We start from the raw sequence: 27245 nt of genomic DNA, 5'->3' as shown, positions 1-27245 counted from the left end.
CAGCGCAGGAGGGCGACCCTCAGGTCGCCGTGGCAGTGCCTGGGCAGTCCGTCTCCTGGGCGTCCAAGGCGCCCAAAGCAAGGGTGGTGCCGAAGCTGCCGGCGAGGCGGACCTCGGCGGCGCCTTCGGGGGTCGAGATCCGAGAGACCTCCCCTCAGGCACGGTTGATCATGGCCCGGAGCGGGTAAGTATCTTGGAACGTCTTCGTCCTGGCTTTTCATTCGTATGTCCCGACCGCAATTTTTCTTTCCTCCTCAGCAAGCGAAGCCATGGCCTGACCGATCTGGCTCCCCGAAAGGCCCTTAAGACGGTGTCAGCTTCCGCAGCCGGCGCCGCTCCGGGCCTTGCCGTTCAGCTGACCTTCTCGCAAGGCGCTCCACAGCAGGGGGCTCAGGCAGCACCAATCGCCATGGAGCGAGTTCCCGAGGCCGGCTCTTCTGCTGAGGCGGCCATCGTGCTAGAGGAGGCGGCTGACGCGGACGTGGCCCCGGCCTCACCGGACGTGCCGGCGGTGCTGGCACCTGTTGCTACTGAAGCCGCTGTCGTCCCAGTCGGGGAGCGACCTGTTGCTGCCGACGCTGAGATGGCCGAGGCGTCGGCGCTTGGTGCTTCGGAGGAGGGGGGCGTGGTGACGCGATCCGTCCCGCCGAGCGGCGGCCTTGTCGCTGTGCGGCGGAGCTCCGAGGGTCGGCGCCAGTTGCTCCAGTTCCGGACCCGTGGGGCCTCGGATCCCTTCTTCGTTCTCGACGATGAGCGGGAGGAGCAGTCCTGGGACGAGCTCCGCGAGTGTGCCGAAGCAACGGTGGGGTCGCTCCGGTCGTCGCTGGAGGTTTTCTGCAGGGACGTCCCCAAAATCCTCCAGGTAACGGTTTCAGGCATACCTTTTTTTTGTGACCAAGGCATCTTTTGTGACGCCCCGCTTCCTTCCCTCAGGATCTGACGAATCTGAGCGCCGCCAAGTCGTCGTTCATCTGCCACGAGGTCGACGTCTGGGGCTCGCTGCGATCCCTGAGGACCTCGCTCGCCAGGGCTACTGCGCGCCTCTCTCAGCAGGGCGCCGAGGTGGCGGACCTTCGGTTGCTCTGCACCGATCTGAGGGCCGACGCGGCAGCGGCACGCGCAGAAGTGCGACGACAGCAGTCGGAGTTCGACCAGATCGTCAATGAGCGGGACCAATCTCGGTGCTGGGCTGCCGAGGCCGAAAGCCAGGCTGGAGCCCTTGCAGCCGACCTAGCCGTAGCCCAGGTCGCAGCCTCGGAGCAGCGTGCCCGAGCCGGAGGTACGCCCTGGCCATTTTCGGTTTTCATTTCAGCTTGTTTCCTCCGCTTGTGTTTGAGATCTTTCGTTCTGGCTGTTCGCAGAGCTCGAGTCCGCCCTTGATGAGTCCGCCAAGGCGCTTGCCGGGGCGGCCGAGCAGAGGGAGGCCGACCACGCGGCCATGTCCGAGGCCGTCTCGGACTTCTGCCGGGTCCTTGGCTTCGGTGACGTCCCCTCGGGAAGCTCCCCTCAAAGTCGCCTGCAGGCCTTGGGGATCATGTGCGCGGTAGACTCCGCGAGGCGCTACACCACGGCGTCAGGCGGGCCTTCTCCGTGCTCGCTTCCCACTACGTCGTGGACCTGGAGCGGGTCAGCGAGGGGTATTGCCTTCCTGACGAAGATGAAGCCGCCCTGGCAGAAGTCCAGAGGCTCGATGCGGCCGCCGCGAGTCCGAGCGTAGTGCTGGCGACTACCTTCGAGGCAGAGATCCTCCTGCCTGCGCCGTCGTCCGAAGCCGGGATGGACTTTGCCGAGGGCGGGGACGAAGCCGAAGGCGCGGCTCCTTCCCCGGGCGACGCCTAACTCTGTCGGAGCGATTTCTGTTGGATGCACGTGTGTCTTTCTGTGGCCGCTGAGGCCTGAACACTTTAGTACCGTTGCATAAAGTCGTGCTCCTTTCCCTTTCATTTTGCGTGTCCAGCCACGCCTGTCAGTAGCAGGGTGGCTTCCCCAAGTAGGAGTCACTTTTCGTGGTGGGTGACGAGTGAGGTGTCCGTAACCCAGAGGCGTAGGAGTCCCTCGGCTCAGTCAGCCCTGCCACTTACATGCACCTGCGTTCGCTCCTTGGGGTCCTGCTTCCGACATAGCCGGGGGAACGCAAAAGCCTTTTCGATTGAAAATTTTGACGCAGAGGGGTTTCCCCCTTTTTAGCCCCCGAGGGAGGGTCGGGCTCTGCCGAGGCAAGGCTGACCCTTCCTTGATGACTAAAACTTGCGTGGGGGCGAAGTAAGCGAACAACTTGAAAGCATCTTAAGGGTAGAGGCGACATAGTGTTAGACGTTCGAAGTGTTGGTGCAGACCTCGCCTTGACTATCGGCCAGTTCGTTTGTTCCAGGCTTCAGAACTTTGGCGATGACAAGCGGCCCTTCCTAGGGGTGCGTGTAGCCCCCGGGTGTCTCCAACAAGGGCTCGGGGTGCTGCGCGATGGTCGCAAGGCCCCGAGTGTACCTCTCGTAGGGGCTCCTGGCCTTTGGCGATGGAAATGCATCACTGGAGGAAGCCTGAGGCGCTGCGGTGGTGGAGCTCCTTGCTATTTCCCAGCAAGACGAACGACTTGGCGCGCCGCGCCAACCGCCGGGCTTTGGCTCGGTCGAGGGGTAGCTCTCCTCGGTGTAGATATTGCAGGTACGGGGTCTGCCAGTTTCGATTAGGCGTGACCCCGCTTCGCTCCTCCTCGACGCGCAGTGCCTCACCCTCGGGGGCCGAGGGTACCTCGGGCCGAACCGTGGGTACCTCGGACCGAGCCAAGGGTACCTCGGGCTGGGCCAAGGGTGCCTCGGGCTCGGGCGTGTCGTCGATCTTGACGGAGGGTTGATGCAGGTCTCGGGAGAAGGCTTCCGAGGGAACCGTTATTCGCCCCGAGGCGGTACAGAGGCAGGCCTCTTTCGCCGAGGTGCGGGATGAAACGGCTCAGGGCCGCAAAACATCCCATGACTTATCTGTACGCCTTTCAAGTCCTTGATGGCCCCATGCTGGTGACGGCTGCGATCTTCTCCGGGTTGGCTTCGATGCCCCGCTCGGAGACGATGAACCCCAAGAGCATGCCTCGGGGTACCCCGAAGACACACTTTTCGGGATTGAGCTTCACGCCTTTCGCCTTGAGACATCGGAATGTCACTTCAAAGTCGGAAAGGAGGTCGGAGGCTTTCCTCGTCTTGACTACGATGTCATCGACGTAGGCCTCGACCGTCCGGCCAATGTGTTCGCCGAACACATGGTTCATGCACCGCTAGTACGTCGCGCCCGCATTCCTCAAGCCGAACGGCATGGTGACATAGCAGTACATGCCGAAGGGTGTGATGAAAGAAGTCGCGAGCTGGTCGGACTCTTTCATCCTGATTTGGTGATACCCAGAGTAGGCATCGAGTAAAGACAGGGTTTCGCACCCAGCAGTGGAATCCACGATTTGATCGATGCGAGGCAGAGGGTAGGGAACCTTCGGACATGCTTTGTTTAGACTAGTGTAGTCTACACACATCCACCATTTCCCTCCTTTCTTTCTCACAAGCACAGGGTTGGCAAGCCATTCGGGATGGAATACCTCTTTGATGAACCCTGCTGCCATTAGCTTGTGGATCTCCTCGCCTATGGCCCTACGCTTTTCTTCGTCGAATCGGCGCAGAGGCTGCTTGACGGGTCGGGCTCCGGCTCGGATGTCCAGCGAGTGCTCGGCGACATCCCTCGGTATGCCGGGCATGTCCGAGGGACTCCACGCGAAGACGTCGGCGTTCGCGCGGAGAAAGTCGACGAGCATTGCTTCCTATTTGGGATCGAGCTCGGAGCCGATCCGGACTTGCTTGGAGGCATCGCTGCTGGGGTCGAGGGGGACGGACTTAACCGTCTCCGCTGGCTTGAAGTTGCCGGCATGATGCTTCACGTCTAGCACCTCCTTAGAGAGGCTCTCCAGGTCGGCGATGAGGGCCTCGGACTCGGCGAGGGCCTCGGCGTACTCCACACGCACTCCACGTCGCATTCGAACGCGTGTTTGTACGTGGGGCCGACGGTGATGACCCCGTTGGGGCCCGACATCTTGAGCTTGAGGTAGGTGTAGTTGGGGACGACCATGAACTTCGCGTAGCATGGCCTTCCCAGTACCGCGTGGTAGGTTCCTTGGAACCCGACCACCTCGAATGTCAGGGTCTCCCTTCAGAAGTTGGAGGGCGTTCCGAAGCAGACGGGGAGGTCGAGTTGTCCGAGGGGCTGGACGCGCTTCCCGGGGATGATCCCATGGAAAGGCGCAGCGCCTGCCCGGACCGAGGACAGATCGACACGCAGGAGCCCGAGGGTCTCGGCGTAGATGATGTTGAGGCTGCTGCCTCCATCCATGAGGACCTTGGTGAGCCTGACGTCGCTGATGACGGGGTCGACAACGAGTGGGTATTTCCCCGGGCTCGACACGTGGTCGAGGTGGTCGGCTTGGTCGAAGGTGATGGGCTTGTCGGACCAGTCTAGGTAGACTGGCGCCGCCACCTTCACCGAACAGACCTCCCGACGCTCTTGCTTATGGTGCCGAGCCGAGGCGTTCGCCGCTTGCCCACCGTAGATCATGAAGCAGTCGCGGACCTCGGGGAACTCTCCTGCCTGGTGATCTTCCTTCTTGTCGTCGTCGCGAGCCCTGCCACCCTCCGCGGGTGGCCCGGCCCTGTGGAAGTGACGCCGAAGCATGGCGCACTCCTCAAGGGTGTGCTTGACGGGCCCCTGGTGATAGGGGCACGGCTCCTTGAGCATCTTGTCGAAGAGGTTGGCACCTCCGAGGGGTTTCCGAGGGTTCTTGTACTTGGCGGCGGCGACAAGGTCCGTGTCGGCGGCGTCGCGCTTCGCTTGCGACTTCTTCTTGCCCTTCTTCTTGGCGCCGCGCTGAGTTGATGCCTCGGGGGCATCTTCCGGTGGGCGGCCCTGGGGCTGCTTGTCCTTTCGGAAGATAGCCTCGACCGCCTCCTGGCCAGAGGCGAACTTGGTGGCGATGTCCATCAGCTCGCTCGCCCTGGTGGGGGTCTTGCGACCTAGCTTGCTCACCAGGTCGCGGCAGGTGGTGCCGGCGAGGAACGCGCCGATGACATCCGAGTCGGTGATGTTGGGCAGCTCGGTGCGCTGCTTCGAGAATCGCCGGATGTAGTCCCGGAGAGACTCTCCCGGCTGCTGTCGGCAGCTTCGGAGGTCCCAGGAATTCCCAGGGCGCACGTACGTGCCCTGGAAATTGCCGGCGAAGGCTTGGACCAGGTCGTCCCTGTTGGAGATCTGCCCCGGAGGCAGGTGCTCCAACCAGGCGCGAGTGGTGTCGGAGAGGAACAGGGGGAGGTTGTGGATGATGAGGTTGTCATCGTCCATTCCACCCAGTTGGCAGGCCAGCCGGTAGTCCGTGAGCCACAGCTCCGGTCTTGTCTCCCCCGAGTACTTTGTGATAGTAGTCGGGGGTCGGAACCGGGTCGGGAACGGTGCCCGTCGTATGGCCCGGCTGAAGGCCTGCGGACCGGGTGGTTCGGGCGAGGGACTCCGATCCTCCCCGATGTCGTAGCGTCCTCCACGCCTGGGGTGATAGCCTCGGCGCACCCTCTCGTCGAGGTGGGCCTGACGGTCGCGGTGATGGTGCTCGTTGCCGTGGCGTCCCGGGGCCGCAGGCGCTGTGTTGCGCGTGCGCCCGGTGTAGACCGAGGCTTCCCGCATGAACCGGGAAGTCGCGGCGCGATGTTCCGAGGGGTGCCCCTGCCTTCGGGAGGCAGAGCTTTCGGCCCACCGGACTGCGGCGCCCTCCAGGAGATTCTTGAGTTCTCCCTGGATTCGCTGCCCCTCGGTGGTCGATGCCTCTGGCATCGCACGGAGAAGCATTGCTGCTGCAGCCAGGTTCTGGCCGATCCCACTGGAAGCGGGTGGCGGCCTCATCCTGACATCGTCGGCGATGCGGTGCTGGAAGCCCTGGGGTAGATGACGCATTTCTCCGGCCGGAGGTTGGCCCGTCCATTCCTGCCCGACGTCCCGGCGGATCGGCTCAAGCGCTCCTGCTCCCTCGTCGAACCTGGCCTGCACCCCGTGGACTTGCTTGAGCTGTGGGTCATGGCCCCCCGCCTGAACGGGGACCACAGCTAGCTCCCGTAGGATGTCAACGCGAGGCACCGGCCTAGGGAGATCACCGTCCCCCAGCATACCGAGATGGTTGCCTTTGGAGGGACCCCCTAGATCGACGTGGAAACATTCGCGGCTTGGGCCGCAGTCCTCGTCGCCGAGGCTGCGGCTGTGGGGGATAGATATCCCCTGGGTCCACTAAAGAAGTAAAAGGCCTCACGAAAGGTCTAAGGGCCCAATAATTCGTAAGGTCATTCTTTCGTGGGCCTAGGGAAAGACAACCAACAAAGAAGAGAAGACGTGAGACTGATTAGTGCAAACCCAGACGGCCCACAACGTCGAACGAATGGATCGCAACAGAGACCCGACTTTCCCGCGCTGAAGCCCCCATGCAACAGAGCCATGCGAGGATAAGTCGGCGAGGGTTACGTAGGGATAAACTCAAGAGGTTCACTATCTTTCAGCTACTCATCGTTATCATATCACGTGTACTGCTCCACGGCCGAGTATATAAGGCCTAGGGGGCACCCCTTCAGAAGAGAGGAACCCTGTTCTACTTAGCCCCCCACATAAACTCTCTGCGCCCTCTATCCAGAGAACCCTCTTGTAACCACGCTCATATACTCACCAGGACGTAGGGTGTTACGCACTTCTAAGCGGCCCGAACCTGCAAATCTTGTCCATTGTCCCTCGTGCGACCAGCACGAACCATTTTGCTACAGTCGTCGACACCGTCCTACTCCTAAAAACACCTTGAGGGGCAACCCCGGGTGTGCGGTCGGACCCAAAACACCGACAGCTGGCGCGCCAGGTAGGGGGTGTGTCGACGATCCAAGCTAGCTCAATGGCCGTCACCTTCCACAACAAGATCGCCGTGCGCCCCGGATCTGTATTTTGCTTCGGGACAATCTCATCCGTAGCGGACGAAGAGGGAATTCTACACCGCCTCGCAGATCTGCCGGAACAGAAATCTCCTCCAACAAACTCCGAAAATGCTGGAAAGACGCTACCTCCGGCTCTTCGGAAAAAGATCGTCTCCGGGGAGGCTGGAGCTAGAAGCTCGCTGACCCGGAAGGCTCCGCTGTCTACTTCCCCGACGAAAGAATGGACACGGGTCGCGAGAAAGAAGGAGACCAGGGAGAGGCAGGTTGTTCTTCCCGTTCCTCCGACCTCAAAGGAGAACGGAAAGAAAGTCGCCGCGACAGCAGTACCGTTCTACCCCGACATCCTCTTCATCGGGAGAGCAGAATCGCCCGCCGTCTCTGACGATGAACCGACCGCGCCTGGAGAAGAACCACCTCAGCGAGAATCCCGCCGACGAAGGAACCGACGCAGGAACGTTCGACGACATCACGCGGCCGGAGAGCGGGATCCGGAGCAGCCTGTCTCGCGAGACGAGGTCTCAGAGATAGGAGAAACTCCGGAAGAACGCGTCTTTAGGGAACGAAGGAACTCTCGACGACGTGATCGCCGGCGGACTCAGGAGCAAGCCGAGCAAGATGCAAGGCAACGACGCGAGAATCCGCTCTTCGGGCGCAACCTGAACCCCGACTTCGCCCGAGCCATGAACACGCCAAGCGAAGTCGGAGGCGTTCTAGCCCGGATAGCAGACGGACTTCCTCGGACTCCCGACGCCGAGGGATACCGACGCTTGTTCACTCAGGCAGCAAACCATCTTCTGCCGCTCGCCCACCCGCCGAACGATTTGCGACACGCCATCAACAGTCGCCGAGACGCGCGAAGCTCTATCAATGCTTCGCGCGAACGGCGGCATGAGAATGAAATTCGCCGTCGGGAGGAGTATGACCGAGATCATGGTCTCCCGACTCAAAGCCAGGCCACCCGAACTGAGTCAGCAACAGCTTCAACTGGTGGAACCACCCGGGGACGGTCGAGGAACCACCACCGCCACTCCCCTCCCCGAGACAGACGACATCCCCGACGACAGGAGGACACGTGCGGAGTATCCGCCCTTACTCCGCGCCTTAGGGCCATCCAATGGCCTCCCAACTTCAAGGTATCCAACGTCGACAAATATGAACCTAAGCAGGATCCAGGGGGTTGGTTAGCCGTATACACCACCGCTGCTCGGGCTGCCGGAGCATCCGAAGATGTTATGACCGCGTATCTGCCCATCGTCCTTGGGCAAGATGCGCTGCAGTGGCTACGACATCTACCCCGACACTGCATCGACGACTGGGGAGACTTCAGTCGACGCTTCACCGCCAACTTCCAGTCTCTCTCCGACAAGCCAGCGCAACCATGGGACCTCAAATCCATCAAGCGCCGGGGAGACGAGACTCTCCGGTCATACCTTAAAAGGTTCCAGACCATGAGAAACCGCATCCCCGAGGTCACGGAGGCAGCCGTGATCGAGGACTTCTACAGAGGATCTAACGACTCGGTTTTCGTCCGAGCCATACTACAAAAAGCGCCGACTACCTCCGAGGAGCTGTTCCGAGAAGCCGACCTCTACATCACCGCCGACGAGCGGGCCCAGGACCTCATCGGAGGAGCAAAACCCGCACCGACAGCACCACGACGCGACGCGAACCAGCCACCCGACAAACGCTGGGAGAAGAGGCCTCGTGAAGAAGTACACGCCGCCGGACCACCCGCCTCTCGCGCCCGAGGAGGACCTCGTGGAGGCGAGCGCACGCTGGACGACATCCTCGACGCCCAGTGCCCGTACCACAAAGACATGCGCCATACTCTACGTAACTGCCGGGACTTCAAGCACTCCGTCGGACATGGTCGGCCCTTCCAGCCCCTGCCGCCTCCTCCGCCGAGGGGAGGACCAGGTGAACCACGACAGCCCCATCAGCCGGAGGAGGGGGGAGGAGGAGCTTTCCCGCGCATTGACAGGGAGGTCAACGTTATCTTCGGCGGACATGGGTCGCAGGAGAACAAAAGACAACAAAAGCTCAACGACCGCCAGATACTGGTGGCGACCACCGGCCCTCCCGCCCCGTACCGGTGGTCGGAGCACCCAATCACTTTCACTCGGGAGGATCAATGGCTCAACTTTGACCATCCAGGCAAATACCCGCTCCTCGTCGATCCGGTGATCCGAGAGAGCCGGGTAAAGAAGGTGTTAGTGGACGGGGGGAGCAGCATCAACGTCACCTTCCCCCGTACGCTCCAAGGCTTGGGAGTTCACCTCAAAGAGCTCCACGAGTCAGACACTCCCTTCTTCGGCATCGTGCCGACGGAAGGGGAATACCCGCTGGGCCACATTTACATGCCGGTCACCTTTGGGACTCCGGATAACTACAGAACCGAGTTCCTGAGGTTCGAGGTGGCGAACTTCGACTGCGGTTACAACGCCATCATCGGAAGGCCGGGGCTAGCCAAATTCATGGCCATCCCGCACTATACCTACATGATACTGAAGATGCCAGGACCGCAAGGAATCATAACTGTGCGCGCCGACTTCCAAGGCGCCGCAGAATGTTTCCGAGTGGCCATCCAAGCAGCCCTCACCACCAAGCCGTCAACGGTTCCTTCTACACCGGCGAACTCTAAGCCTGAGGAAGACCTCGCCGTGCCGGCAAACGAAGCTCAGGCCGCGACCTCTATGCGGCCGACTGAAGAAACCAAGCGGATCAACCTGGGGTTTGCCGATGAGCGCAAGACAGCCATCATCAGCTCCAGTTTGAATGACAAATAGGAAAGCGCGCTCGTCCAGTTCCTGCAAGATAACCGAGACGTATTCGCATGGCAACCTGCGGATATGCCGGGAGTCCCGAGGGAGTTGGCCGAGCACAAATTGAAAGTCTATCCTCAGGCGAGGCCGATCCGGCAAAAGCTGCGTCGTTTCACGCCCGACAAGAGAGAGGCCATTCGTGCCGAGTTAGCTCGCTTGGTCGCGGCCGGATTTATTAGAGAAGTATTACACCCCGAGTGGTTAGCCAACCCTGTTCTTGTACTCAAAAAGAATAAAGTGGATTGGCGCATGTGCGTCGACTATACTGATCTCAACAAACACTGTCCGAAGGATCCCTTCGGGCTCCCGAGGATAGATCAGGTGGTGGATTCCACCGCTGGGTGTTCTGTGCTGTCTTTCTTAGATTGCTATTCCGGGTATCATCAGATTAGTTTGGCAAAAGAAGACGAGGAAAAAACGGCGTTCATCACCCCGTTTGGTGCTTTCTGTTATACCTCCATGCCGTTCGGCCTCAAAAACGCTGGAGCGACTTATCAGAGAGCCATTCAAACATGCTTAGCCGATCACTGGGGCAAGCGTGTGGAGGCTTACGTAGACGACGTGGTGATTAAAACGGAGAATCCGGAAAACTTCATCGAAGACTTATAGCTGGTTTTCAATAGCCTGAGAAGATATAGATGGAAGCTCAATCCTGAGAAATGCGTCTTCGGGGTACCAGCAGGAAAGTTACTCGGATTTATTGTCAGCCACCGGGGAATTGAAGCTAATCCAGATAAGATTGAAGCTATCATGAAGATGGAAGCCCCTCGGTCGCAAAAGAAGGTTCAGCGACTCACTGGATGTATGGCAGCCCTGAGCAGATTCATATCCAGGCTGGGAGAAAAAGGTCTGCCATTTTACAAACTGCTCAAGAAGGTGGATAAGTTTCAATGGACGACAGAAGCACAAGAAGCTCTAGACGCACTGAAGAAATTCCTGACAACACCACCAGTACTAAAGCCGCCCCGGCGAGCTACGCCGACTCAACCAGCTGAAGATTTGCTGCTATATATCTCTTGCACGACTCACGTGGTAAGCACTGCGTTGGTAGTCGAGCGAGTGGAAGAAGGGCATGCCTATCCGGTACAACATCCTGTCTACTTCATCAGTGAAGTTCTAGGTCCATCGAAGAAAAAGTACCCTCAGGTTCAGAAGCTATTATATGCAGTACTTCTAACTGCCCGCAAGCTGCGCCACTACTTTGACGACCACAAAGTCATAGTAGTTACTGGTTTTCCAATAGGGGACATTCTTCACAACAAGGAAGCCCTTGGCCGAATAGCCAAGTGGGCTTGCGAGTTGGGATCCCATGATATCGAGTTCCGACCTCGCACAGCCATCAAAACTCAAGCACTGGTTGATTTCGTATCAGAGTGGACAGAACAACAAGTACCGGATAAACCAGAAACCGCAGAAGTATGGCGAATGTATTTTGATGGCTCGCTGAAGCTGCAGGGAGCAGGAGCAGGAATTCTCTTCACTGCACCTGGAGGCGAGCACCTCAAGTATGCTCTCCAGCTGCTATTCCCGGCCTCTAACAACGCAGCCGAGTATGAAGCTTTGATACACGGATTAAACATCGCCATATCACTGGGTGTCAAGAGACTGATGGTGTATGGAGATTCTCTGGTAGTCATCAGTCAGATAAACAAGGAATGGGATTGTTCAAGTGATTCAATGGGAAGATACTGCGCTGCCGTCCGAAAGCTAGAAGATAAATTCGAAGGTCTGGAGTTTCATCATATAGAAAGGGATCGGAACACGGCGGCCGACGTACTGTCCAAGCTCGGATCCGGTCGGACTCAGGTCCCGCCCGGGGTCTTCGTGCAAGAAATTCTCCAGCCGAGCGTCTCGACGGATCAAATAGAAGAATGCAACATCATAGATCAACCTGAGTCAGACTCTGATGACTGGAGGCGACTGATTATTAAGTATATAAAGAATGAAGAAGAACCAGATGACAAGAACTCGGCAGAGCGCATCGCCAGACAATCAGCTCACTATACACTCATTGGGGAGGTATTATACAGGAGGGGCGCGTCAGGCGTCCTCATGAAGTGCGTTCTCCCGTCCACCGGGAAGCAACTCCTGGAGGAAGTCCATGCAGGGCAGTGTGGGGTACATGCAGCATCCAGAACATTAGTCGGGAAGGTTTTCAGGTCAGGATTCTATTGGCCGACGGCGAAGAACGATGCAGCCGAGTTAGTTCAGAGATGCGAAGCTTGCCAATACCTGTCAAAGCAACAGCACATGCCAGCACAGCAGCTGCAAACCATACCAATAACTTGGCCTTTCGCATGCTGGGGATTGGATATGATTGGACCTTTCAAGAAAGCTCAAGGAGGATACACCCATGTATTAGTGGCAATTGACAAGTTCACTAAATGGATAGAGTTCCAACCCATTGCCTCTTTAACCTCTGCTAAAGCCGTGGAATTCATACAAAGCATAATATTCAGATTTGGGATACCAAACAGTATCATCACTGACTTGGGATCCAACTTCACCAGTTCAGAATTCTTTGACTTCTGCGAGCAAAAAAGCATTCAGATCAAGTATGCATCCGTAGCCCATCCGAGAGCCAACGGGCAGGTTGAGCGAGCCAACGGAATGATATTGGAGGCACTTAGAAAAAGGGTCTTTGACAAAAACGAAAAATTCGCAGGAAAATGGATAAGAGAATTGCCTTATGTTGTTTGGAGCTTGAGAACCCAACCTAGCCGGGCTCTGCATGGAAACACTCCTTTCTTCATGGTCTATGGGTCGGAGGCAGTGCTACCTGCTGATCTCAAGTTCGGGGCACCAAGGTTGATTTTCGACAGTATAGCAGAAGCTGAAGCCACCAGACTAGAGGATATTGATGTACTCGAGGAGGAACGGCTAAATGTAGTGATCCAATCAGCACGATACCAGCAGACTCTAAGGCGCTACCACGACAAAGCTGTGCGGCAACGTTTCTTTTCGATGGGAGACCTCGTCCTCCGCCGAATTCTAACAGGGGAGGGACGGCACAAGTTATCACCCTCGTGGGAAGGACCCTTCATAGTAGCAGAGGTCACTCGTCCCGGATCATATCGCCTCACCCAGATGGATGGCACAGAAGTTGGGAACTCCTCGAACATAGAGCACCTCCGAAAGTTTTACCCCTAGCTGTATTTCAAAACAGCCGGGGCGACCATGTATTCTGTATAATGGAAATATATCATCAACAAAGAGAGATTTCAAAGATACTCGGCTCATTTATGATGGACTTGCATTCTTACTTAACTCGGGGTGACCGCTATGCCCTGCTAACGGAGCAATCGACTTAAGTCGGCGACGACTTAAGGCGGTGCAACATGCTCACGCTTACTTAACCCGGGGTGACCACTATGCCCTGCTAACGGAGCAATCGACTTAAGTCGGCGACGACTTAAGGCGGTGCAACATGCTCACGCTTACTTAACCCGGGGTGACCACTATGCCCTACAAACGGAGCAATCAACTTAAGTCAGCGACGACTTAAGGCGGTGCAACATGCTCACGCTTACTTAACTCGGGGTGACCACTATGCCCTACAAACGGAGCAATCGACTTAAGTCGGCGACGACTTAAGGCGGTGCAACATGCTCACGCTTACTTAACTCGGGGTGACCACTATGCCCTACAAACGGAGCAATCGACTTAAGTCGGCGACGACTTAAGGCGGTGCAACATGCTCACGCTTACTTAACTCGGGGTGACCGCTATGCCCTGCTAACAGAGCAATCGACTTAAGTCAGCGACGACTTAAGGCGGTGCAACATGCTCACACTCACTTAACTCGGGGTGACCACTATGCCCTGCTAACGGAGCAATCGACTTAAGTCAGCAACGACTTAAGCCGGCGCAACATGCTCATGCCCACGCAATTAAGGGGATGACTTCTATATCCCGCAAACAAATCTCATAATCATCGTGCGTCGTTTTCATTACTGTAAATTTATGAACTCATGAATTCTGATACAATAAGAGAGTAATTATATCATTCGAATGCTGAGCTGATATCATCTAAGGCTCTAACAGATACTTGATTGTGCTAACCGCGAGCTCAAAGCACGCAAAATGTTTTCTATTTAGCAATGTCTTTCTCAGGAGCGACCGACGAAGAAGGGCGACTTGAGGAATCAGGAGCAGCGATCACGTCAGCCCTTATGTCCTCAGGAACAACCACGCCGGGTCTCCTCATCAAGATTCGTCCTGCCCGAATAGCCTTGTCCATGGCTTTATCGCGCTGGGCTTTGAGAGTAGCTGCAGTCTCTTCGGCAACCTTAGTGGCCAGCCGAGCGGTTTCCAACTCCTGAGCAATGGATTTCTTAGAAGCTCGGAGTTCCTTGATGGCGGCATCCTTTGCTTATAGCAACTGCGTAAGGCGGGTCACTTCGTCCGAAGATTCCTGCAGCTTGCAACGCTGATTGTCCAGTTCCTCCATTGTGAAACGGTGGCTCCTCTCCAAGATGGTCAGCGAGTTGCTAGAATCACGATATAATCTGTCCAGATTGTCGCGAGAAGCAGCAAGGATACGTTTCTCTTCCTACAAACAAAAATCAACTCCTTCGGAATCCAAGCAAGTAATAAGAGCATAGCAAGGTGAGGCACGGTCTCGTAAGTTACCTTTTCAGAGTCTAGCCGAGCATGAAGAGAAGAACTCAGAGCGTTGGCGTCGTCCAAAGCAGCGGAGACTTGATTCAGTTCAGTCTGGCTTTGAGAATACTTCTCCTCGAAGTCAGCGCACCGTTGAGCCATTTCAGCTTGATCTTGGGAATGTTTTTCTTCAAGAACTGCAATCTGCCGAGTCATTCCTATCAAGGGGTAATCAAATGAAATAAGGTTAGAAGGTAAAACAATCCACGAACAAAGGCAAAGAAGAAGAAGGAAAAGAGCACCAACCAGCATTTGTTGCCTCCAACTCGGACACACGACGTTGAAGCGACACTGGATTCCAGCACGCAAGAGACGAAGCCACTTCCGGGACAGAAGCACCCTGCAATCTCAGCTGGCTGGCCATCCCATTCACTAAAGCCTGATGAGAAGAGCAGATGAGTATAATGGCAACAGTTCATGTAATGTAGGGATCAAGCTACAATACAGCACAAATACCTGGAGGTTGGAGAAGAACGAAGGTATTCCCAAATCAGGAGAGATCAGAGGATAATCAGGTGCAAGACCACCATCCGAAGCAGCTTGCAACGGATCAGTAGGAATCAGCTCAGTGCCCTCGACAGAGCCAAACACCAGATCAGCGGGAATGCTGCCCTCTAAAGCAATTCCCTGATTCGGAATTTGGGCTACAATCATGCAGCCAGAATGTGGAGGCGAACCTGCGTGAACGTCCATGGAAGTGCAGGAAGGAGACCCTGCTCGGGCACCCTCGGGGGCTGGGTCACAGTCGGCACTGCCCACTTGAGCCGGATCATCCCCGGCAACACCCTCGGGGGCTGGGCAGTGGCTTACACTCTTCGCCCAAGCTAAGTCACTCCCGGCGACATCCTCGGGGGCTGGGCATGTATTAGCACCATTCTTGGGACCCAGGCTCTCTGCGGTAACCACCTCTAAGGTTGACAGGCCTTCAGCCACTTCCATGGGACCAGGACAATCCAAGTCAGCATCCTGACCCTCGAGATCGCGCTCTAAGGTCGACGAGGCACGGGATGACCTCAACCCAGCATCAGGCACGGCTGCACAAGTTTCTGTTGCATCAGCATCTGCAGGTTCTAACAACAAGTTCTCAGGGACCATATCCTCTAGAGCTTGATCAAAATTGGCCATGGACAGTTCTTGCAGACCAATAAGGGCAGACAAGGCAGGAGAAGGAACCCCACTACTTCCACCGCTAGCGACGAATTGCCGACTGTTTTTCCGAGTTAATGGAGTTTCATTTTCTTCCTCCTCATCCTCCACAGTAACAGCACAAACAGCATCCTCGTTGGGGTCAGCAGCAGGCGGAGCGCACCCATTGGGATCAATGTCAGCAAGGCCAGTTGCAGTCATTTCTTCGGCAGCAGGAGCTAAGGCACTGGCATCCTTGTCAAAGCTGGATACTCGCCGGAGGCGTCTTCTCTTCTTCTTCTGCTCATCAGCAGAAGGCTCGGGCTGACTGGTTCGGCTAGGACGCTTCGGGCGAGTACTGACAGGTTTCGGGACATCCAAGGTAGCATCAACCTCTGGAAGGGGCACCACTGCCAATGTACCATCAGGAGCAGCATCAGATGAATCCTCAGCTAGCAGATCGAGCATGTCATTTATGTCTGCATCACTAGGGTTCAGGGGCACTTCAAAATAAATCTGCCATTCATCATCAGGTATCTCCCCGAGCGAAGCAACTAAGGAACGTACCTCTTCAGCAGAGGGTCGCACTCTAAGACCCAAATTGCTATCTGTCACGGGCGGATTGGACACAAAAAGGGTGAAAGCTTTGGGAGAAGGTGGGTTCCAAGCCGAGTATGCCACTGGAGCACCAACGTTTGAAACTTTACCCCTGAGGATCATTTCGAGTCGGCTTACCAAATCAACAGAAGGAATTCTCCTATTGGTAACTCGGGTTGAGTCGGCCAGCCCTCGGTAAAGATATGCCGGATAGGCCCTGTCTTTCAGTGGCTGAATGTTTTTGAAAACAAAATCTGTGACCACAGCTTCGGCAGTCAGACCTCTCTCTTTCAATAATCCGACTTCAGTAAGCAACACGCCTGCCTCGGCCACTTCTTGATCCGTGGGAGACTCAGTCCAACTCGGAGTACGAACGTCTGGCTGTCTTCCTGAACGGGAAGGGAGAGAATTTCCATAATTATCAATTATAAACCACTCCAGACGCCAACCTTTAATGCTGTCTTTGAGGGGTATCTCGAGATACTCAGTCTTCCGCCCACGGCGCATCTCCAAACTGGCACCTCCGACCAACTGATGTTGCCCCCCGGCCATTCCAGGACGGCAGTGATACAGATACTTCCATAAACCAAAATGAGGCAGCACGCCGAGATAAGCTTCGCAAAGGTGAACGAAAATAGAGATTTGGAGAATGGAATTAGGGTTCAAATGAGTCAGGTTGATGTGATAAAAATCAAGGAGGCCACGGAAAAAAGGAGATATGGGAAGGCCGAGGCCGCGAAGAAGGAAAGGAGTGTAAACTACTGACTCGTGGGTATCTTCGGTTGGGACAGTAGTCCCGTGGCAAGCCCGCCAAGAACAAAGTTCCCGCGGAGGAAGAACCCCGATGGAGACAAGGCGGAGAAGCTCAGCTTCAGAAATTACAGACATGTGGTTACCTGCGAAGGGTAACTGGCTGTTGGGGTCGATTGCGGGGATCACTGCAGCAGACGAATTCGCAGTTTTTCTCTTGGGCGCCATCTCGCTTCTCACTGGCGAAACAGAGTAGGAGGCGAGCGGCAGAGAAGATTCAGATGCGGAAATGCAAGAACTAGGGCACAGAAAGCAAAGGCGGCTAAAAGCGTGACTCTTGAGGGATATTCTTGAGCCAGATACCCTTTCAAAAAAGTGACCAGTCATCACCTGGCGATCATTTCCGAAACCCCAGCATGCCACGTGGAAATCCGACATTTATTTCCAAGAAAGCCGACGTGCCACCTCATCACTCGGTTATTTTCCTCAAAGTAACTTGTGAAGCCGGCTATCACTCGGCGTTGCCTCTAAAACGCCGACCACGTGTTCAATCGCTCGGCGTTGCCTCTAAAATGCCGAAGCCGACCTTCAATCACTCGGCGTTGCCTCTAAAACGCCGACCACGTGTTCAATCGCTCGGCGTTGCCTCTAAAATGCCGAAGCCGACCTTCAATCACTCGGCGTTGCCTCTAAAACGCCGACCACGTGTTCAATCGCTCGGCGTTGCCTCTAAAATGCCGAAGCCGACCTTCAATCACTCGGCGTTGCCTCTAAAACGCCGACCACGTGTTCAATCGCTCGGCATTACTTCTAAAAATGCCGAAGCCGACTTTCAATCACTCGGCGTTGTTTCTAAAACGCCGACCCCGTATTCTGTCGCTCGGCATTACTTCTAAAATGCCGATGCCGACCTTCTATCATTCGGCATTGCCTCTAAAAAACGCTGGTCTTGGGTTCGATTGCTTGGTGTTACTTCTAAAAACACTAATGTCAGCCTTCACATCGCTCGGCGTTGTTTCTACTATATCAAAAGAATCAGTTCAACATTCAGGAAAAGCAACGACAAGTCATCAAAAAGGGGGGATCAACGACAGTTATTCATTAAAGGGAAGTTAACGAGTTTACAAACCAACTCTTCACGAGTTGGTACTTCCCTACTTCTACTCTACATTACTACTACTACTAAACTACATTAATTACTACTACATTATTCTAACTATACTAAACTATACTAACATCTAAGAAGACCAGTGGCGCCTAGCCACTGGCCCTGCCCCTGCCGCCGCCGCCGCCCTTGGTGCTTCCCTTGCTGCTGCCGCCCTTGGTGCTGCCCTTGCTGATGTCGCCCTTGGTGCTGCCCCTACTGCCGTCGCCGCCGCCGCTGCCACTGCCGCCGCCGTCACCGTCGCCGTCGTCGTCGTCATCGTCGTCGTCGTCCTCATCCTCGTCGCCGCCGTCCGAGTCCTCCTCATCCGAGGAGCACTCCGACTCATCCGAGCCCTCGAGCCCGGAGCGCTCGACGGCCCGGATGTACGTCCAGACCTCCGCGGCTATCCCCTGGGGGTCGTCCGAGTCATCGGACGACGCCGGGGGAGAGACGGGAGCCGGAGACCCCTCGGACTCGGAGGAGAACTCCTCCTCCGAGTATTCCGAGTCACCGAAATCCTCCGATGGAGGAGTCGGCTCGCGCTTGCGCTTGTTGTTCTTGCCCATGGTGGAAGCAAACAGAGGGAAGGAAAAGAAGGCAGTAAGGAGCAGCGAAGAGATGTGAAGAAACCAGAGAAGCAAAGGGGTTATTTATAGAAGGGAAAGGCAACCGCTCACTTCTAACCGCGGTCACTGAACAGTCGCAAGGCATTCAATAAGCACTCCCACCCATCTGAAGACACGTCAGACGGCGGACGCCGTTTCATGCAACACTACACCCATTGGGACTCCAGTCAACAGCGCAAAGGATATGATTACACTAGCCGTCCCATCGCATTACAACTCAGAGGCAACCGGCTAAAACACTCAGCGTACCAAGCCGTCCCTTGCCCACACCCATTGGGGAGGGGGACGCCCAGGAATTATCAGTATATTTTTCAAACGGTCACATCCGTGCAGGGCATGCAGTAAATACCTCAAGACAAAAATGAGATATCAGTAAGGATCAGAGGAAAGCCAAATATAGCCAGCAAAGTACAAGATATGGCCGACAGAAGCGACGTGAAGACTAGACAGAGAACGTCCGTCAAACGTCCAATCAATCGCAGAAGCAAATAAATTGCACTACCTAGCAAGATATGGATGGATTGCAAACTCGGCTGCTAAAGACAAAATATATGCTGACCTTTGCAGCAAAATATTGATGACATAATGCTGACCTCCAAAGCATAATGCAAAATAGCTTCATGTCAGTTTCCACAAGCGAAAGGAAGACCTTCGAATGGATTATCCTTAAAAAATCCATTTGAAGGTCGGGGGCTACACCCATTGGGTGCACCTCCGGTGCACCCCATGGAGTATTATTCTAAACCGATATAGCGCCGACTTCTAAGGCGTAGAGCAAGATTGAAAAGACCAATCCTCAACCGAGATGCAGGAGCGCAAATGGAGATAACCTTTGGAAAAAGACCTTCGAACAGATTATCTTCTAAAATCTACTCAAAGGTCGGGAGCTACACCCATTGGGTGCACCTCCGGTGCACCCAATGAAGTCCAGAGTCTTACAATCCAAAATGCCGACCTCTAAGGCACAAGCACAAAACCAAACTTTGGTCGAACGAGTGATCAGAGCCAGAGAAGACAGCAGGAAGTCATTTTTTGGACCTTGGATCTTTGAGTTGATTACCTCTAAATCAACCCAAAGATCGGGGGCTTGTGGGGGATAGATATCCCCTGGGTCCAGTAAAGAAGTAAAAGGCCTCACGAAAGGTCTAAGGGCCCAATAATTCGTAAGGTCATTCTTTCGTGGGCCTAGGGAAAGACAACCAACAAAGAAGAGAAGACGTGAGACTGATTAGTGCAAACCCAGACGGCCCACAACGTCGAACGAATGGATCACAACAGAGACCCGACTTTCCCGCGCTGAAGCCCCCATGCAACAGAGCCATGCGAGGATAAGTCGGCGAGGGTTACGTAGGGATAAACTCAAGAGGTTCACTATCTTTCAGCTACTCGTCGTTATCATATCACGTGTACTGCTCCACGGCCGAGTATATAAGGCCTAGGGGGCACCCCTTCAGAAGAGAGGAACCCTGTTCTACTTAGCCCCCCACATAAACTCTCTGCGCCCTCTATCCAGAGAACCCTCTTGTAACCACGCTCATATACTCACCAGGACGTAGGGTGTTACGCACTTCTAAGCGGCCCGAACCTGCAAATCTTGTCCATTGTCCCTCGTGCGACCGGCACGAACCATTTTGCTACAGTCGTCGACACCGTCCTACTCCTAAAAACACCTTGAGGGGCAACCCCGGGTGTGCGGTCGGACCCAAAACACCGACAGCGGCTTCCGTCGGAACAGTCAAAAAGGCAGTAATCGCATGCGGTCATGAAGTCCCGCATGGCACTGGGGTCGCCAAGTCCAGAGAAATCCCAACAGGAGTCGGGCTCGTCATCTTCCTCGGACCCCGAGGGCCCGTAGGTCGAGACGTCCGTCAGCCGGTCCCAGGGTGACCGCATACGATACCCCAGAGGGTTTGGACTCGCCTCTACGAGAGCGTCCGCCGAAGCGAAGCCGCTTGGCGGGTCGAGGCTGAATCCAAGGGGCGTGAGATGGGAATCGGTCGGTACCTCTTGGTCGACGGGCGATGATGAAGTCACGTCGGGGACTGACTGCTCCGTCGTCTCAGGTACGAGGGTGACATCCAGCAAGCCTTTCGCGAGCGTGCTGGCGTCGTTCGTTTGCTCGGAATCGGCGTGTTGCGGGGAGACGACGCTCGTCTTCGTCTCAAACGCGAGGTCGATGCCCGACGCGCACCCCGTTGGGGCGCTGGCGCCGTCGACTCGCTCGACAGCCGACGAGGCGCTGCCTCCTGCTTGGCCATGGTTGCCCCGCCTCCTCCTCCGTCGGCGGGGGAGAGGACGGGGTGAGCTCGAATGTTGTTCTTCCACCACGCGGGGAAGACGTCGTCGATTCTGCCGCCGGCGGGCGGGCTGTTGGCCGCCATTGTCGCCGTCGCACGGCGGGGGAAGGAGTATCATGTCGTAGCTGCCGTTGAGGGACATGAACTCAAGACTCCCGAAACGGAGCACTGTCCTGGGCCGAAGAGGTTGCTGGAGACTGCCCATCTAGAGCTTGACGGGAAGCTGTTCGTCAACACGCAGCAGGCCCCTACCTGGCGCGCCAACTGTCGGCGTTTCGAGACCGGGGGGGTCCCTGGGCCGACGAGTGAATGTCGCCGCGTGCCCCAGCCCAGATGGGTCGGCGCGAGGCCGAGCGCGAAGGGGGGAGAAAGGTGGCCGGAGACAGGCGTGAGAGAGGTGGAAATCCCGCGGCCTTCGTGTTCGTCCCGCGCCCAGGTCGGGTGCGCTTGCAGTAGGGGATTACAAGCGTCCACGCGGGAGAGGGAGCGAGCGGCCTCAAGCGAGCGCCTGTCTCGTCCTCGTCCTCGTGCGGCCAACCCTCCGTAAGAGGGCCCTGGTCCTTCCTTTTATAGGCGTAAGGAGAGGATCCAGGTGTACAATGGGGGGTGTAGCGGAGTGCTACGTGTCTAGCGGAGGAGAGCTAGCGCCCTAAGTACACGCCGTCGTGGCAGCCGGAGAGGTTTTGGCACCCGGTTCGTGTGATGTCGTGGCCGTCGGAGGAGCGCTGGAGCCTGGCGGAAGTAAAGCTGTCGAGTCCTTGCTGACGTCCTCGTGCTTCCGTAAGGGGGCGGAGAGCTGCCGCCGTCAGGGAGCGTGCGGGGCGCCATCATCGCCTATCTGGTGGAGCGAGCCAGATGGGACGCCGGTCTTGTCCCTCGTAGTCCGAGTCAGCTCGGAGTAGGGTAATGATGGCGCCTCCTGTTAACGTGGTCGGCCCGCGCCCTAGGTTGGGCGATGTGGAGGCTCCTCCGAGGTCGAGGTCGAGTCTGTCTTCCGTGGCCGGGGTCGAGTCCGAGCCCCTGGGTCGGGCGAGGCGGAGTCCGTCGGCTGAGGCCAGGGCTGAGTCCGAGCCCTGGGGTCGGGCGAAGCGGAGTTCGTCGTCTTCTGGGCTGAGCCCAAGTCTGCGCCCTGGGTCGGGCGGAGCGGAGTTCGTCGTCTTCTGGGGCTGAGCCCAAGTCCGAGCCCTGGGTCGGGCGGAGCGGAGTTCGCCGTCTTCCGGGGCTTAGCCCGAGTCCGAGCCCTGGGTCGGGCGGAACAGAGTTCGCCGTCTTCCGGGGCTTAGCCCGAGTCCGAGCCCTGGGTCGGGCGGAGCGGAGTTCGCCGTCTTCAGGGGCTGAGCCCGAGTCCGAGCCCTGTGTCGGGCGGAGCGGAGTTCGCCGTCTTCAGGGGCTGAGCCCAAGTCCGAGCCCTGGGTCGGGCGGAGCGGAGCTTCCTATGGTGCCTGAGGTCGGGCCTGACTGCCTGTCAGCCTCACTCTGTCAGATGGCACTGCAGTCGGTGCGACGCAGGCGGCGCTGTCCTTCTGTCAGGCCGGTCAGTGGAGCGGCGAAGTGACGGCGGTCACTTCGGCTTTATCGACTGAAGGGCGCGCATCAGGATAAAGGTGTCAGTCCACCTTTGCATTAAATGCTCCTGCGATTTGGTCGGTTGGCGCGGCGATTTGGTCAGGGTTGCTTCTTGGCGAAGACAGGGCCTCGGGCGAGCCGGAAGTATGTTCGCCGCTGGAGGGGGGCCTCGGGCGAAACCGAGATCCTCCAGGGTCGGCTGCCCTTGCCCGAGGCTAGGCTCGGGCGAGGCGTGATCGAGTCCCTCGAACGGACCGATCCCTGACTTAATCGCACCCATCAGGCCTTTGCAGCTTTGTGCTGATGGGGGTTACCAGCTGAGAATTAGGAGCCTTGAGGTTACCCTTAATTATGGTCCCCGACAAAACTCTCGTGGAGTAGTCTGTACCTCTGTCTCTCTTTTTATTCCAGTGAATAGAGTATGAAAAGGATGTTTGTTGTTCCCAGCACACCAAAAGCACTTGTGTTCCGGTGTGTGTTCGTTTGTGTTTGTCCAACACAGGGGATCATCCTTTGATCGTTCCTCAGGCGATCTCACTCTGACAAACGACACGAGCACTGAGCCGTTGATCGATACCATGACCATGAGTCCCATGACATACTGCAAGTGCAACACGCCCGGGGGGCGGGGGGAAAACGTTTCATTCACAGAGCACTGAGCCAAACTGTCCAGGGCACATTGCGCCGAACGGGTGAAATGCGTGACGAGGCGTACGGATCCGGGCTAGCCGCGCGACGGCCTTGGAGCAGTATGTTGAGCGCCAAAATGAGCGTGCGGACAGTTCACACGCGCACTGAGCCGATTAGGGTTCCGAGTTTTATGCTACGGTTGTTAGCTAAATTCATGTGATTAGTTCGGAAAATCAATTTATAACGGGTCCAGCCTCCCTCCTCTATAAATATAGAGAATTACGACCAATTAATCATCAACCATCAAACCTACAATTAATATAATTCGCATTTTATCTTATACGATTAGTTCTAGTCTAGTTCTTGTTTAGTCTTCCAGTCCTCAAATTTCCCGCTTCTCTTCGGCTCTATGTCGATTAGAGGTGTCTAGGTCGGTCTGCCGAGCCTAGACAACACCTAGGATTTATCATCACCGACGGGGTCCCTTTCGGAACGAGATCCAGCCGCCGGCGACCTTCTGCGCCTCTCGCACCGCGAACCGTTCGGTCCGTCAGACAGAAAACACTAACCCTGCCTCAGGTCGCGGATCGTCTGACTCCTAACCATGGACCGTCCATGCCTGTGCAGCACTGCCGCTGGTTTTCGCGCAGTGGTCGGCGTCCGAGAAGGCACCAACACAGTGCTTGAGGATGTACGTAGAGATGGCCAAACGGGCCGGCCCGGCCCGGCCCGGGCCCGGTGAAGCCCGACCAAAACCGGGTCGGGCCTGCTGAGCCAGCGGGCTTAAGTTTCTGTCCAAGCCCGGCCCGCAGCGGGCCTAAACGGGCCGGGCCGGCCCGTTTAGCACGAAAAAACGGGCCAAAAAGCGGGCTAAATGGGCCGGTAAGCACGTTTTAGTGTAAAAAAACGGGCTTAACGGGCTTAGAGGTAAACGGGCCGTGCCGGGCTAGCCCGCCGTGCCTAGTTTCCTGTCCAAACCCGCCCGCTTATTCTATCGTGCCGGGTTCGGACCGGACCCAAAAAACGGGCTTCGTGCCGGGCTCACGGGCCTCGTGCTTTTTGACCATCTATAGATGTACGCGGCGACCACCGCCTCCACACAGTCCCCGTCCACCCTGCGCTGCTGCGTTGGCTTGCTCGTGGATTGGAAAAGAGAAAAATAGGGCGAGCGGCGAGCGGGTGGGGGACGACAAGGCGAGAAAAGCCACTCCCTCACTTCATTCAGTCCAGAAAAGAATGCAAGTACTCACTCAGTTCAGTTCACCTCTGTATCTGAGGCTTCTCTTGAACATATGGAACAATCTCTAGCATGCAATTCATATGAAAGAAACGTCTTGTTTAAAAGGTTGGTCCAAAGAACACATGCGCACCAAAAAGTTGCATCGCTTTTTTGGTCCACACTAACATAAAGGGCAGTGCACTAGTATTTTTTTTTCGCAACTTAGTGAGCTTACAAATACACGAGTCAAATGTTTTAAAAATGTGGCATTGGGTTTGGGAGGGTGATTACAAGAGGGAGAGGGGGATTGATAGTAGGTTACATGCTTGGTTTGTTTACCTTGCCATTCTGTATCCGTAAAACCCATACATTCCAACGCCTGCAAAACGATGAGAGCTGCCATGCACATCCTTGAACTGAGAGAAACGGGAGAAGCTATTCTCTATCCTGATGGGTTCCACTTCCACCCCTTTCGAAGGTCGAGGACCCAGAGTAGCTACATCTACTACGGAACCATAAGCCCTACACGCCTCCAGCACGGTGTCATACGACTTTGCAGGAAGCTGAAGACCCTGGCCGCAAGCCTTCATGTACATCTCATAGGCAAGTCTTGGCTTCCCATCCTGCACAAGAGCCTCAATCAACACCTGGTACGTGATCTCATTCGGCTCAATGCCCTTCATCTTCATCCTGTGGAACCACTCGAAGGCGTTCCCACCCGAACCGCTCCTCGCGCACGCGCTGATTATCGCGTTGAAGGTGACGACGGTCGGCGCGATCCGCTTCGACAGCATGTCGTGAAGAACAGCGTCCGCCATGGCGTGGTCGCCCTTGCCGATGTAGATCGACGCCAGGATCGTGTACGCGTAGAGGTTGGGTTCGATGCCGAGCCTGCGCATGTGTTCCCAGACCCTCAGTGCCTCGTCGTAGAGCCTGCCTTTCTCGAGCGCGCTCAGCAACGCTCCGTAGGAGACCACGTCCGGCTTCAGCCCTCGCTCCACCATCTTCTTGAAGACGTCCACAGCCGCAGACGTCTCGGAGGCCCTTGAGCACGCGAGGAGGACCGCGTTCCACTCCTTGCCTCCGGGCTTCAGGCCCTTCTCCTGCATCTTGTCCAGCAGCCTGACGCCCCACCTCCAGATGCCCCTTCGCTTGGCGGCGTCCAGGAGGACGTTGAAGTGCGACATGATCAGCTCGTGGGACAGGTTGTTCGGCTTCGGCCCTTTGTCCAGCAGGTCCTCGTAGATCTCGAGAGCCGCCCACCATTTCTTCGCCTTGCCCATTAGCCAGATCAGGTGGTTACAGACGGACAGGCTGATCTCGTCGCCACCGTCGCGAATCCTCTGGTACAGCTCCTTGCCGATGGCGTAGTGCTCGTCCCGGGTGCACGCCCAGACGAGCCGCTCGTAGTCGCTCCGCTCCGGCCGGACACCTGCTTCGTCCATGTCCAGGAGGACCTTCAGCGCCTCGCCGACCGGATTCTTCCCCCCGACGAGCGACCGCCGCATCGACAGGTAGCACGCCCGGACGGTCAGCTTCTCGAGCTTGACGAGCTCCTGCTCCGGGTCACCACGGCTCCCCACCAGCTCCCCGTTCCTGTACCTCTCCCTGAGCAGGGCGAAGAGCTGGATAGCCGCGGACGCGTCCCCCGCCTTCTTGTAGGCGGACATCACCGTGGAGTAGGTCGCGGCGGTCGGCACGAGCCCGCGCCCCTGGACGTCGGCGTACACCCTGAGGGCGTCCTCCACCCTGCCCTGCTGGACGTGGATCGACATCAGCGTGTTGAAGGTGACGATGTTCGGGGGCACCCCCTGCGCCTCCATGTCGTCGAGGACGGCCTGGACCCGGCCGAGCTCGCCGCAGCTCTTGACGGCGCCGAGGAGGCAGTTGTACACGAACTGGTTCGGCACCACCCCTCTCCGCTTGAGGTGCTCGACGACGGCGAACGCGGCGTCCGGGCTGTTGCCCTTGCCGAGCCCCCGGATCACGCACGTGTACACCTGGAGCGGCAGGAGCCGGGCCTCGTCGTCGCTCAAGAAGGCGTTCACCGAGGACTCCACGTCGTCGGCCGTTCTGGCGTCGCGCAGCGCCGCGGCGAGGGCGGCGACGTCGACGCCTACGCTCCGCCTCGCCCTGCCGGTTGCCGTGCCGCCAGCGGCGCCGGTCGCCAACTGCGAGGTTCTAGAACGGGACGTGTCACTCACAACACTCCGAGTCTCCGAAGTAGAAGTAAATTCAAGGTTGCTTTTTTTTTTAGCGGCGCACGCGCGTACAGAATGCAAACGTGCGTACCTTGGCGGCGACCCGGGGACCCGGCGGGAGCGGAGGCGAAGCGGCAGGCGGAGGAGAGGAGAGGCGCGCGCGAGGGCGGCGGTCCTCTGACGTCGAGGGTGTGGGAGGTGGCTGGCGGCGGCTGAGTGGAGGGCGGCCAGGGAGGAAGCCATGGCGGCGAGGCCGGGGCGCGAGCGTCCAGGCGCTGGTGGCCTCTGAAGCTGAAAGAGACGAAAGGCTATCTGTTTGTGGCACTGATTGCTGAGGAGCCGCCACCACGAGCGAGACCAGCAGCTTGTGGCTGCCGGCATCCATGCCTCCGTGGCTCTTGTCATTCGAAGAAAAAAAAATCCTTAAATCTGAGATCTGGTATTATTCTAATTATGGATCTGTTTAATATCGAGAGCTAAAAATTAGCTCGCTCGTTTGAATGCACCAAAGATAACAATTAGCTCGCTAGAAAATTGTAGGTGAAATTATCTGATTTCAGCGTTAAACATAACGAACTAATGGTTAGTTGAAAGTAAAGGAAGACCGATCCAATCAGTCTGGT

General features: G+C 56.8%; 1 protein-coding gene across 1 annotated transcript; it reads right to left on the bottom strand.

The window, feature by feature from the left end:
• Positions 1 to 24603: 24603 nt before the first annotated feature.
• Positions 24604 to 26903, bottom strand: LOC100275894 (uncharacterized). Its single transcript, NM_001371522.1, has 2 exons — positions 26714 to 26903; positions 24604 to 26602 (listed from the first exon to the last, which is right to left on the bottom strand). Exons 1-2 carry the CDS (start codon positions 26863 to 26865, stop codon positions 24757 to 24759), a joined length of 1998 nt encoding a protein of 665 aa, NP_001358451.1. The 5' UTR covers positions 26866 to 26903; the 3' UTR covers positions 24604 to 24756.
• Between the last annotated feature and the right edge of the window lie 342 nt (positions 26904 to 27245).

The sequence above is a fragment of the Zea mays genome, chromosome 6, assembly GCF_902167145.1.
Source record: "Zea mays cultivar B73 chromosome 6, Zm-B73-REFERENCE-NAM-5.0, whole genome shotgun sequence".
Classification (NCBI taxonomy): Eukaryota; Viridiplantae; Streptophyta; class Magnoliopsida; order Poales; family Poaceae; genus Zea; species Zea mays.
Note: the sequence above shows the minus strand (reverse complement) of the source record. Positions and strands in the feature narration are given on the sequence as shown.

What these genes read in the sequence shown, in the direction of transcription:
- LOC100275894 (NM_001371522.1), bottom strand. Translation starts at nt 26,865, where the DNA reads ATGGCTTCCTCCCTGGCCGCCCTCCACTCAGCCGCCGCCAGCCACCTC. An exon ending in GTCCCCGGGTCGCCGCCAAG is followed by an intron (nt 26,603 to 26,713) that starts GTACGCACGTTT and finishes GTCCCGTTCTAG; the next exon opens with AACCTCGCAGTTGGCGACCG.